The sequence below is a fragment of the Sus scrofa genome, chromosome 1 (genome assembly GCF_054392235.1).
Source record: "Sus scrofa isolate SSC_HxYL_T2T_F1_AM1 chromosome 1, Sscrofa_HxYL_maternal_Yorkshire_Landrace_v2.0, whole genome shotgun sequence".
NCBI lineage: Eukaryota > Metazoa > Chordata > Mammalia > Artiodactyla > Suidae > Sus > Sus scrofa.
In genome coordinates, this window is record NC_139383.1 from 1,564,400 (window position 1) to 1,577,507 (window position 13,108).

General features: G+C 57.8%; 1 protein-coding gene across 14 annotated transcripts in view; it reads right to left on the reverse strand.

Moving 5' to 3' along the window:
* Nucleotides 1–13,108, reverse strand: part of KIF25 (kinesin family member 25) — a 40,764-nt gene that overhangs the window by 16,252 nt on the left and 11,404 nt on the right. For 10 of the 14 annotated variants that reach the window (XM_085015294.1, XM_085015293.1, XM_085015292.1 and 7 more), the window contains 2 exons: nucleotides 9,276–9,364; nucleotides 7,737–7,773 (listed from right to left, as the gene is read on the reverse strand). In XM_085015294.1, coding sequence (XP_084871420.1) covers nucleotides 7,737–7,773; nucleotides 9,276–9,364 — 126 coding nt within the window. Of the gene's footprint in view, nucleotides 1–5,206; nucleotides 5,428–6,882; nucleotides 7,011–7,736; nucleotides 7,774–9,275; nucleotides 9,365–13,108 lie in introns of those variants that run through there. The other 4 variants (XM_085015305.1, XM_085015301.1, XM_085015303.1 and 1 more) reach the window with 2 other exon arrangements.

The following is a 13,108-nucleotide window of genomic DNA, read 5'->3' on the forward strand; positions in this document are numbered from 1 at the left end:
GGGAAAGTTCGCCCCCCCACCCCCCACCCCCCGAGAGCAGCAGGGCAGCGCCATCGAGAAACACACGGAGACCAGGGCGGCCTGGGCGGCGGCATTTCAAGCGAGGCGTCACACGTCGGTTAGGATGTGCAGAAATCACGCCGGACCTGAGCATAACTCAGTTATAATACCCGCCCCCCCCGGCAGAAGTGAAGGTCTGTTTCCAACATGTCAGCTTTTGATCTTGCTAAACTGCTTTCTTCAGGAGAAAAGCAAAGGCAACTTTCAACAAGAAAGGCACCCTCGCTTTCATTCAAGCAGAGGAAAAGCAAATCTTCTGAACCGGTTCCAATTCTCAAATGCAAACCATGAAAGGAAAAAAGAAAAACCACGGGTATAGACAGAATTTAAAAAACCCACAACCGCTGTGATACAGAACTTATAAACACCTGACTTTTCTTTCTTTCTTTCTTTCTTTTTTTTTTTTCCTTTTTAGGGCCATGCCTACAGTATATGGAAGTTCCCAGGCAGGGGCTGACTCAGACCTGCTGCTGCTAGTCTATACCACAGCCACAGCAATGCGGGATCCAAGCTGTGTCTTTGACCTACACAACAGCTCACAGCAACACCGGATCCTTAACCCACTGATCAAGGCCAGGGATTGAACCTGAATCCTCATGGATACTAGTCGGATTTTTAACCCACGAGCCACAACAGGAACTTTCTCCTTTTAAATTCCTGACAGTTTAGATTCAGAATAAGTTTTGTTTGGGAGGGTCTTTTTTAGGGTCGCACCCAAGGTATATGGAGATTCCCAGGCTAAGGGTCAAATTGGGGCTGCTGGTCTACACCACAGCCACAGCAACGTGGGATCAGGGCCCTGTCTGAGACCTACGCCAGCTCCTTAACCCACTTAGTGAGGCCAGGGATCGAACCCGTGTCCTCATGGATACTAGTGGGGTTCATTACCACAGAACCACAGTGGGAACTCCTGACTTTTCTACAGTAGCAGTTACAGAGTCTAGGGTGGTGCCTGCTCACTGAATTATATACACATCTGCAAAATAAACACATGTCCAAAAAGAGGCCTATTTAGGTTTTGCGGACAAGAAACTCTTGCCCGCCAGCCCAGTAAACGATGAACATTCTGATGTGTGCAGCAGGACTCGGGCTCAGACACGGGGGAGGGCAGAGCCCCAGCCCGGCTCCCAGCCCCGGAATCCCACCCCCAGCCCGGCCCGCACCCCCCACCCCCGAGGGGGCACTTTCACTTTTCTGTTGCCTCCAGGGGCTGTCCCTTCAACACGAGGCCAAAATGTCATCTCGTGCCCCGGATGGATAGCCCCGGACACCTCCCCCAAGGGATTTACTCAATGCCTTCAAGTGCCCGAGTTTTAACCACGAAGAAAAACAAGCGAAAAATGCTGGCCTTTACGTGTCTCACCCACATGCTCCAGGGTTATTGTGTGAACAGCATAAAAAGCCACAAAAACCAGGCTGGGTCCCAAAGACCCCACGGCCGCTGAGAGTGCCCGCCCGGGGGGACCGCGGGGCTCTGAGCACCTGAGAAGGTGCCAACATTTCCCAAACGCAGCTTGTGTCCCCTCCCCCACCGCCACCCCACACAGCCCGTCTCCTCACAAACAAGAGCCTTTTAAAGCAAAAGCCCCCTCATCCAAACCTTCAAGCTCTTGCCGCGGCCACACTTCCCTAAAGGAGGCACCCGGGCTGTGCCCGGCGCTGGGTCCAGACACCGGGTTGGCCCTAGCCCTTGCTTCCAGCCCCTGCTCATGGAAGTAGGAGGCTCAGGAGGAACGGCAGGGGCAGCGGGCCTGGCTCAGAGCCAGGAGTCACCCAAGGTCACTGCCCTGACACTGGGCTGCTTTGCCACCTGGTTCCTTATTGGGAGCCCACTCCCCAGGAGGCTCGCAGGGCACGTGGGGCCCGCGGTCTTGGCCGTCAACTCGGTCATCAAGGTTTCCAGCTAAAAGTAAATTTTAATCCAAATCCCACACTTTACAGGAAGAACTTGAGGCCAACAGGAAGTAAATGAACCACATTCAGAAGGAAGGCTGGGCCTCTGGTCTCCACAGGGCCTCCCCCGCCGAGCCTCCTCCGGGCTGAGCATTTCCTGAGCCTCCGAAACCTCCCTCACCGAGACCAGTGGTCCTCGGCCACCTGCTGACCCACCTGCAGTGGGAGAGTCAGCCCCCAGCCCCTCTGCCGGGAGCCCTGAGTAGGCCCTGCAGCGACGGACAAGCCTTAGCAAAGTCAGGGTGAGTCTAAACACTCCGTCCCCCAAGATGCAACTAAAACTCAGCAGTGGCCTCTGGGGAGTGACTATAGCTGGGTCACCGCTGGACCCAGAGAAGACACTAGTAAAACAAATAGGCAGGCAGAGATTTTGCATCACCTTAATTCCCACATTAAAAAAGCGAAGCCACCAGACAGTAAAACCAAGACGCATGCTATTTGCTCTAAAAGCGGTGAGCAGTTTCCCTGCGACCTGCAGACCCCGAGGGAGCGGGGAGGAGTCCCATGGACCTGACATCAGGAGGACGCACCAGAGAGAGGGGCCTCCCCGGACCTCGAGTAGCTCGGCCAGACCGGACCCGAGGTGGCCACCGTGGGCCGGAGACGGCCAAGGCCAACGTCGGCCGGGACGTTGCTGCGGTCAAGGCCGTCAGAGAGCATCAGGCCACAGTGCTGCTTGACGAGACCCCGGGTCGGCTCTGCGGGGAGCCGGGAGCCACCTCTCTGTCTGGAGGCCGGTGCCAGTCGGGAAAGGAGGGAGCCCTGGTCCTGCCCTTGCTGGGGACCAGCGCGTGGGGAAAGCGTCTCTCTAACAGCCTCCAGGAAGAAAAGAAAGGATCCTTAACCCTCTCTGCGCCGCAGGGTTTTTACAACTTTAACTGGCCGCTCCCGCGGCCTATGGAGGTTCCCAGGCTAAGGGTCGAATCGGAGCTGCGGCTGCCGGCCTACACCACAGCCACAGCCACAAGAATGAATAAGAATGAAGCGAGCTGAGTCGGGGGCTGAGTCAGGCTGCCGTCCACCCAGCTCGTCCCTGACCCTCCGCCCAGGGGCCCGGCGGGGACTCCGCCCTGAGAAGAAGAGCCCGCACTGTAGGGAGGGGACACCTGGGACAAGGGGAGGGTGAAGAGTCTGGGCAGGTGACCTTTCACTGATCCAGCTCTCGGAGAGCTGGGGCCCAGCTCCCGCCCAGGCGAAGGCGTGCCACCCAGCCAGGGACCCCAAGGTCACGGGGGCCGGCCCGGCCCACGGTGGGTCGCCTGCACCTCCTGAGAACCAGCGCCCTTTCCCCATGTCCCCGGCCGGGAACAGCACGGCATGGGTCTGTCACCGGTTTGCGGTGGGTCACTTCTTCACCGGCTTTTCGCGAGACATTGCGCTGCACGCTGCTGGCTGTGAGGTGTTTTCACTCCCAGGGAACCCGGCTCAAGTGCGTGATTGGCCACAAGAGTCTCTGTCCCTGAGCGTCCTCTGCCCGGGAACGAGACAACTGAAGTGTGCGTGTCACCTCGTCACTGGCTCACAGGGTCAGTGCCAGGCCAGGGGAACAGAGGGACGAGAACCCACCCGGACCAGCCTCACACCTGGCCATGCAGACAGGTTTAACACATGAGTGGCAGAGAATTACACGAGATGCCCTAAGAACCAGGAGGAAAAGTTTAGATGCAGCGAGACGGCCTGAGAGTGGTCCTCGGACTGGGCCCAGGCAGGGCCCTCCCGAGGCCGGATGGTCTGCTGAGCATGGAGGGGGGTGGGTGAGCCTGGGGTGGGGGCGGAAGAGCATCTGGACCAGGGAAGGGCATGTGCGAAGGCCCAGAGGCAGCCCACGTGGAGGGACACGGAGAATGCCTTCTGGAAGTTGATGTTTGAAACCAAATGAGTCCAAAGATGGCTCAGCTAAGCCAGGAGTCTGTGTGATTATCAAACAAGCCGATGTAAATTAAACAAACCCCCCAAACGGAGCCCCCTGCTGACATTCCCCAAGGATGAGGGCGGGAGCCGGACACTCCCGCTGAGACGGAGTCTGCTTACAGGTTGATCCAAAGCGATTAAACGTGGAATTCGGTTGCCAGTTGAAACGAAGTGCTGCTGACACACGCAACACCAACCGGCGCTCTCTTCAGACTTTCGGAAACAAAAACATAACGTGAAAGCCAAGAGTCACAGTGTCACAAAACAGACCGCTTGCGTTTTCAGCAGATTTCAGGATATGAAGCCCTTTAGCCAACAGGTCTGTGATGTTACAAACAGCTCGGATTCTGCTGATTTTCTAAACATAAACCAAACGCCCCCGTCAAAAGAAATTTTATCTTATCTTGATGGGTAAAATATTTCCAAAAACCCTCAGACTCCTGAGTTTGGAGACTCGGCGGGAATTTGGCAGAGGGACGGGGAGGGCCTGAAACCGAGCAGGACCCTGTGGTCTTTCCCGCCTTGTGCTCCGCCGGCCTTTGGCAGAGAAACTTCAACAAAGAACACGTTCAATCAGAAAAGTAGGAAGATAGGAGCAAAGGAAAACAGTCAGGGTTAAACAGTCAGAGTTTCACCACTAAGCGAAGTCAGGCGCTTTGGCTCCTCCCAAGGCCTGCGGAGCACACGCCGGGCCAGGGCCTGCGAGCGGTCCTGTGACGCCGACGTTAACTACATGGTGACCAGACCGTAGCCAGGACATCGGCTGCCACGAGTCCAAGAACAGGCCTCAAGGAGCTGGGAACCAGCAACCCGGGAGCCGATTCTGTCCTTAAAACCGTGGAGGGGACGCTGGCCAGACCACCCATGACCCGTTTCAAGAGGACCGTCCCAGCAGCCTGCGCCGGTGCTGACTCTGGGGGGCTGCTGGGGGAGGAGTTGGCCCTTGGACAGGAGCCACCCCACCCCGCTGCTGGCCTCTGAAGTAAAGCCAAGCTCCCTTCCCTCCCACCTCGCCTGTGCTGGCTTCAGAGGGGCAGCAGCCGGCCCCGCTCTCGACAACGTCAGGAGGACAAGGACGGCAGGTGACAGAGAACGAGGTGGCCCCACCACGGGCGCGTTTCTCTCCCTGTCACGTCCACCAGGATGCCTCAGAGCTGGGCAGGGAGAAACGGCAGGAACTTAGCCACAGACACGCAGCAGCCTCACCCACGGGGGCGGGAGGGCGGGGGGCAGAGGGTTCGGGGACTCGTTGGAGCTCGGACTCCAGCGAAGAGGGCCTCACCGTCTCCTCTGCTCCGCTCAGCAGCGCCCGCTGAAGGCCGCGTGGCACCGGGCCACAGGAAGCCGCGCCAAAACAAGGGGTCCTTTCGCGTGCTCACGTAAAGAGACTGTCCAAGGAATTTTACACTCAGCTGTAACAGTTTCCGTGGCTTCCTTATAACAAGTACAGCCGTCAACCCATTAATTGAAACAGCTTTGCAAAGGGTTGCTGGGATGGTTACTAAAGGGGAGAGGGGAGGGGAGAGAGGGAGGGAAGGGCGGGCTGGGGGGCGGGATTGACGGAGACACGCTGCGGTAAATGAAATGGCTAAGTGACCTCATACCCTATACCCTGGAGTAACCTGCATGGGAAAAAAGAGCGGCTATACGTGTGTGTGTGACGCAACGCCGCAGCCAATAGTGTGCAATAAGCTATGAGGGAAAGAACCTGGAAAAATGCAGGTGTGTGTACGTAGAACTGAACCAATTTGCTGTGCACCTGAAACTAACACGGCCCTGCGCACGAACCATATTTCAATAATAAAAAAAAAAGAGATCCGCTGAAGTCTGTGCCGCGTCCCCATAACAAGACTGATTCAGACCGCAGGCCTAGTGGAACGCCCACGGGACCGCGAGAAACTGAAGCGACGTAAAAACACGTCCCGGCGGTCACTGGACCCTCCGGGCCTGGGATTTCAGTGAAGTGAAAATGAACCGCATTAACTAAAAGTTTAGCATTTCACGTGCTCTCTCCACTCGCTTTGTGCTCATCCGCATAAAACTCGGATGAGGCACAAGCCCAGCAGCTCTCTAAACCGCTATTTACAGAGACTTTCAGACACGCGCAGAAGGGGAGGAAGCGGCACGACGACCGCTCCCCGAGCAGGTTAACTTTCAGCCCGTCGTGTTTTATAGCTCTTCCCGCCCAGCCCACCTCCCTATTCTCTGGCATATTTTAAACTAAATATCAGACAAACAAATATAGAGAGTTCAGTCTGTGTATCTAACCGACAAGGATTATTACAAAAAAAAAAAGTAAAGTGACAACCCCCCAGTGCGTGTGACCGTGCCCTGGCTGTGTCTCCAAAGTCTTCCCAGCGACTCCTCCGAGGCTCAAAGGCGCCCCGCCGGGCGGTCCCAGGCTGCGCATGCTCCTCCCGCGGTGCCCTCCCCCTCACTCCCGTCTCCCGGCGTCGTTCACCCGTGAACGCAGCCAGGTCCCCCGTCCTGCGGAGGCGCCACATTCCGACTTGGCGGACGTGGCCTCTCCTTGGAGCTGGTGGGCGCCGAGACGCCGTTAGAAGCAGGTGCTCATGCAGTGCCTGGGCGCCTGTGGCATCTGCGTCCCGTCCCTATTGACCGTGAGGCTCGCTTTCAGAGAAACTGGAGCCCTCGGGGTCCCCAGGGAGCCCCCTGCGGCAGAGATCGCAGGCCCTGGTGGTCCGACCTGTGGATGGTGGTTGCCGGCAGCCCCTGGGGGCTCGGAGGGCGATTTCCTAACTGTGTCATCGACTCTGAACTCACCGGAATCTCCTACAAAGAGAAACCTTCCCTCGTCAAGGATCCGCTTACCCTGAAACGCACCATAACATTTAATTCTCTCTTTATCACTTTCTAGAATAATGGACAGATGCTCCACCTCTCTCCAAAGGTGACGGGAGATTTAAAACCACACCAGCCATGAACAGAAGGTTTTACCTGCATGTGGGTTTCACTCTGCTTCGGTCACTTCCCAGGCCCCATCATTCTACCCAACATCCGCGGGCATCCATTAAGTGGACTCTGTGCTCCCTGATGCCACCCCTCAGTCCCGGCCGTCCCCTAACTGTCCGGCACCGCTGTCTCGGGCGCCTCTGGGACGAGGAGACCTGTGACCACTCGAGGATCCTCGGCCCCCGAGTCTAGAGGCCACAGTCGGGGTTTTCACAGCCACCTCTAGGTCTTTTCTGCAGGAAAGACAAGAAAGACGTGGCTTTTTGGGGGGAGGCAAAATCATGACTCCACTGCAGATAAGTAGGTCTGTTTCTGATCTAAAACTGTCAGGTTCACGTTGAATTTTTTGGTTCATCTGCTCCAAGTTTTGGGACTCACTCCTGCGTGGGCTGACTGATCTGGGGGCTGGAGAAGTAGGGACAGGGCAGTGGCTTCTTCACCGTCTACGGTTCCCAGGGCACAGCGCACCTGCGGCCTCACCGAGCTCACGCCCGGCAGAAAGCGGGGAACAGAAGCCATCTTCACTCACTAGGAAAGCCTGAATAAAGGAGGAAGTTATTCACGTTCGCTCTCTGAATCAGTGGTGGGAATTTTCCTTTCCTTTTTAGGGCGGCACCCGTGGCACAAGGACGTTCCCAGGTCGAATCGGAGCTGCGGCCGCGGCAACACCAGATCCGAGCCACATCTGTGACCTATGCTGCAGCTGGCAGCAACACCTGATCCTTAGCCCACTGAGGGAGGCCAGGGATCGAACCTGCGTCCTCACAGACACTATACCACAGCGGGACCTCCAGCCAAGAGAAAGCTGCAGGTACGGTCCGATAGGAACTGCCACTCACATCGTCGACTGCGTGGACCACTTCTCCAGACACGGGGCTGCGGGGGGAAAACAAGCTTTAGAACACGTTTCCCCGGAAACCGCTCTGCGGCCCCTGCCGCCCCGGCGTTTACTCCCCGCTCCTCTCTTCCGCCCCCCGGCGTCTCCGAGCCTCTGTTTCTCTGCGCTTTTCCTCCTCACCCCGCCCTCCCCTGGCCTCTCTCCGAGCGTTTCCTCTCCCACCTCTGCCGTTTCCGATCTTCACTTTCCCTGGTTTCCTATCCCTGCCGGCAAACACGTCCCCCATGGGCAGAAGGGAGAAGCTATAGCAAGGCCTGCGCCTCCAGGGCTGCGGGTGTCTGAAGGCAAACAGGCGTCCAGAAAGAGGCAGCACGTCTCCTAACTGAAACTCCATCCATGTTCATGAGATGGCAGCATAAAGAGCAATTTACAAAGCCCCTTGTAAACTTTCCCGCCGTTGAACAGCGCTGAGCAGCCGAATAGCCCCTGTGACGATGGGAACACACCCTGTGGACTGCCCACCGCCCAGCCCCCCATGTAGCCGAAATGAGGCCGGCTCAACGGGGACCACAGCTCCCATTTCTTGTCACTTTGATTCACTCCACGTGGCATCACCACATGTGGCACGAAGCCACCCTATCAGGCAGCACAGAAGCAGATAAGGTGACATGGTAAAAACCTATACACACCACTCAAAAAGCATGTTCAGGAAAACACCGCATTTCAGGACCAACCGCTGGGTCACACCCTGCAGTCAGGACCAGCCAGCAAAGCACACTCAGGCCTGAGGGAGCAAACTAACAGCTGAGAAGGAAGAAGCGATCCATCACCTCCACAAGGACGCTGCCCGTCACGCCTTGGAAGTGACCCCTAAAGCCAGGTGTCAGCTGGTATCATGCAAAGAGAGGGGAGCCGGGCTGGGCCCTTGAAGAGAGATTTGGATGGGTAAGGGGGGGGCGAGGCGAGAAGAGCAATAGGAGCAAGACGGGGTCGGCGGGGGGGCAGGAATGAGCCCACCCATGGGCCACAGCTGGTGCAAGCAGGACGCCTGGGGACCTGGGAGCCGAGGCATCCACGGCCTCGCCTTTCACCGGGGAAGAAGCCAAAGTCAGCAGCACGGTTTTCACGTAGAGGAATTTCAGACCACTTGTGACCATCTCAGATCCTTCCAAGTCAGCAGTAAACGTGCCCTGCAGCCCTCAGGGGTCCCTGCAGGACATCAGGAGGGACGACGCTGCCCCCTCCCGCCCCACCGTACAGGGGAAGCAAATCCTAAAAGAGGCCTGCCCTCAGGCAGCAGAATCCCGGGACTCCCGTCCTTCTCGCGCAGGGACTTCGGCCACATTCCAGAAGGTCTGTGACTCATCTTTATTAGCAAAAGGCAGCTCCGTTCACAAAAGAACCCTCACCCAGAGCACGAGAGACTAGGAGGCGTGGGAATTGCTGCCACTTGTACAGCTTTTTCCCTTCACACACACACACACACACACACACACACACACACACACACACACACACACACGGTGCAAAAGCAAATCACCTCTTCTCTGCAGCTGGATCATCACACTCATTATCCGAAGGCAGCAAAGGACGGATCCGACAGTGAACGCGGATGTTGCCCCTCAGCTCCTGCAAGGAGGACAAGCGTCCGTGAGCACAGGCGCCAGGCTGACCTGATGGGCCGTTTCCCCAAAGAGCACGGACCGGGTCCCGTTTCCCCAGGACCCGAGTCCCTGCCGCAGCTGGACGTTGAAAACCCGACGGTGCAGGGCGTGCCGGAGTCGTTTTTAACTTTTCAAACACTCATCCTTTAGGTCGTTCAGGTGCCAAAGGATTGCCCCTTGGTTGTTCGTTTAAGACAGAACCTTTCAACGGCTTCCTGGGCTGAATCTCTCAGGCCTTTCTGGCGTCTGGAGCCTTGGCTCATTATCCAGACCCCCAAGGGGGAGATGGGAGGAGATGCTGCAGAAGCGGAAACGGAGAAGAAGAACCGGCTACACCTGTACCCGGCACAGGTGCAGCCACACCTTCCCGAGCGGAAGCGGACGGACAAGGCTAGGGCTTCGTCATCTCGGGAACTCGGGTCAAAATCCTGTTAGTTTAGCCGCAGAAGTAACAGCTATGCCCGGGCCCCTGCGGCAACGAGGGAGTTACCACCTCCGGGCGAGGGGGATTCGGCACCACACAGTCCCCCCACCCCCGGTTCTGTGCTGACTTCTTCCCCGTTGGCCCTTTCACGACTTTGGGGCCACAATGAAGGCGTCTTTCCTCTTCCGGGTGCCGGCAAGTTGGACACGCTGCTCCTGCGTCCTCCCAAACCCGCCCTGTCCCGCACCCACCAGCCCACTGGCAGGGGCGCGTCCACCGTCGTCCAGAAGCGGCTAAAACCAACCGAGCCTGTGTTCAGGCCCCCGAAGCGCTGTGTCTGGAACGAGAAGCAGGATTCCAGGTGCGGGTGGCGGCGCCGAGCAGACGGGGCCCCTCTCTCTCTGACGAGGGAAAGTCTCCCGTCCCCGCCGTGGGCGAGCCACTGGCTCACTCGGCAGCCACGGACACACGCGACTGGGCCCACTGGACGCCATGTAAAGCCAACGCCCTGGCACCCAGGGGATTCAGGGCCCACTCGTGGGAGGGTCTGGCCCCCCATCCCCTCAGCCGTGGAAATGGCCCGAGAAGAATCGGCGGGGGTGCAGATCTGCCAGGAGCCCACAAACGCTCCGCGCCAGCACCCAGGCGACCTGGCCTGAGAAGGGCGGTGTGATCACAGGACAGGAGAGAGACCAGCTGAGAGACATGGGGGGGAGTGAAGACAGGAGATGCCCGGTGACCTGAGAGTGACAGGTGGAACCTCACAGGACGGGACAGCTCCCTTCTCGCCGTCTGCACCAGGCAGCCAGAGGCAGTCGGAGAGGCCTTGAGGACGAGGGACAAGGACCCCGGACCGAGCTCGTTACTCCAGCTCGTGCCCCAGCTGGCCAGGAGGTTCCGCTGGTGGTGACCGTGGCAGCAGCACAGACGATGACAATGTCATCCAAACACATTCGTTTGTACTTAAAGACTGACCTTGGGATTCCCTTCGTGGCGCAGTGGAAACGACTCTGACTGGGAACCATGAGGTTGCGGGTTCGATCCCTGGCCTCACTCAGTGGGTTAAGGATCCGGCATTGCTGTGAGCTGTGGTGTAGGCCGGCAGCTATAGCTCGGATTGGACTCCTAGCCTGGGAACCTCCATATGCCACGGATGCGGCACCATAAAGACAAAAAAGACAAAAAAAACCCCAAAAAACACCTGACCTCAGTCCCCCTGGTGACATGGCTGCTGGTGGCACCTGCATTCTTGTGCACCTCTATGTGCTTGGCATTTGGGGGACAAGCCAGGTTGAATGTGTCACTCCAGCCCTGTTGAAATATTTTGGGATACCCTGTGCCGTTCAATACACCTGCCATAAGGTCCTTTCCAACCTGGGTCCTCAAGCCATTTCCATCGGGTCACATGAGGTCAGCACTCAGAGGCGGGGCAGAGCCCAGAGGACATCCCTGGGCCTGCTGTCACCTGTCTTGCCCGGCCCGGTGGGCGGGTCTCCTTGCAGGAAGGGCCTGTGTTCCCCACGTGTCGCCTGCCAAGAAGTGAGCTTCGCCCGTGAGAGACACACTGGGTCTGTACCCTGTCATCTGGCATAAACATGCCCCCTAAGACATTTCCCAGGACTTGCGGGGACACTGGACACTGGACGTCGGCACCTCTTTTATTCAAGACCAGAAAGGGACATGAGAAGAGTTTTATGCTCAAAACCCCTGATGGTTCCAGCGGGCACTTTCCCCTTTCGTGTTCAGAGCCACCCTCTCAGCAAACCTTCCAAAGCCCTGCCCTTGAATGTGGGGCATGTTTCCCCAGCTGCCGTGAAACACAGTCCCTCCTACTTTTTGAAAACTGGGTAAATGCCGGAGCATCCGCTTGTGCACGGGCTCTCTTGCGAGACTTTATTGAAATGGACCTGCTTTACACGCTGCCCGCCTCGGCTGCACGGCCAAGCCGCTCCCTCCCGCTCACAGACGTGCTTCTTCATGCTCTCTGCCGTCGCGGCTGTTACGGGACTTTGGACAGAGTTCCCTGGGCGCTACAGCAGGACCCCAGGGCTTATCCACACTACAAACAACAGCCTGCATCTACCAACCCCAAACTCCCCATCCATCCCGCTCCCTGCCCCTGGGCAGCCACACGTCTGGTCCCCACGGCCCGCGTCTGCTGCTGCTCCGTAGGCAGGTTCATCCGCGCGCCCTGTTTGAGATTCCGCTGGACGCGATGTCACATGGGGTCTGTCTTTCTGTCGGACTAACTTCGCTCAGCATGAGACTCTCCAGGCCCAGCTGTGTTGCTGCCAATGACGTTACTTCGCTCTTATCTGCAGGCCCGAGGCTCCGCCCGTCTCTGGGGTCCAGCAGGAGCAAGACCCGCAGCCTCGTCAGTGGGTTTTCCGGGGGCCTCGGGGCTCAGACCGGGAGACCCAGCTTCATTTGCAACCCTTAGGACCCCAAGGGCCGCTGGTCCCTGTGGACTTGGTTCCACCTGGGGGAGCCCCTGGGTAATGAAAGCTGTGCTGGCTGAGAGCCGCTGGGGTGCGGCCTTGCTCATCTCGCTGTGTCTGGACGGCGGTTCGAGGCAGTGCTGCCTTGAGGATGCTGAGAAAACGCCCAGGAGGCCAATACGCAGTGGGCACTCAGCCCACAGGCTCTGACGTTGCTGTTCAGAGCCCTGGGCCACCAGAGCTGAAAACGAGAACGGCCCTCAGACGTGTCTGAGGACCAAGGTGGCGTCCAGCACAGGGACGGGACAGATGCTCAGGAAAGCAGGTTCCTGGGCCTCAGGAACCAGGCTGTGAAGACACAGCCCAGCGTTCAGCCATAAACACCGAATCTTGGAGTTCCTGTTGTGGTGCAGTGGTTAACGAGTCCGACTGGGAACCATGAGGTTGCGGGTTTGATCCCTGGCCTTGCTCAGTGGGTTAAGGATCCAGCGTTACCGTGAGCTGTGCTGTAGGTCGCAGACGCGGCTCGGATCCTGTGTTGCTGTGGCTGTGGCTGTGGCTGTTGCTGTGGTGTAGGCCGGTGGCTATAGCTCCGATTAGACCCCTAGCCTGGGAACCTCCATGTGCTGTGGATGTGGCCCTAGAAAAAGACAAAAAAACCAAACAAACAAAAAACACCGAATCTCACAGAAACAAATTCATCAATAAGCCATCACCCAAGTGGAGACCTGCGTCCCATCTTTAATCGTCACGGGGTCTGGGTTCCGCCCCTTTTAGGAAAGTCAGTGAGAGACCCTCAGATCTTGGGGACCAACAGGGAGGGAGGCAGGTGACAGAGGCTGCAAGG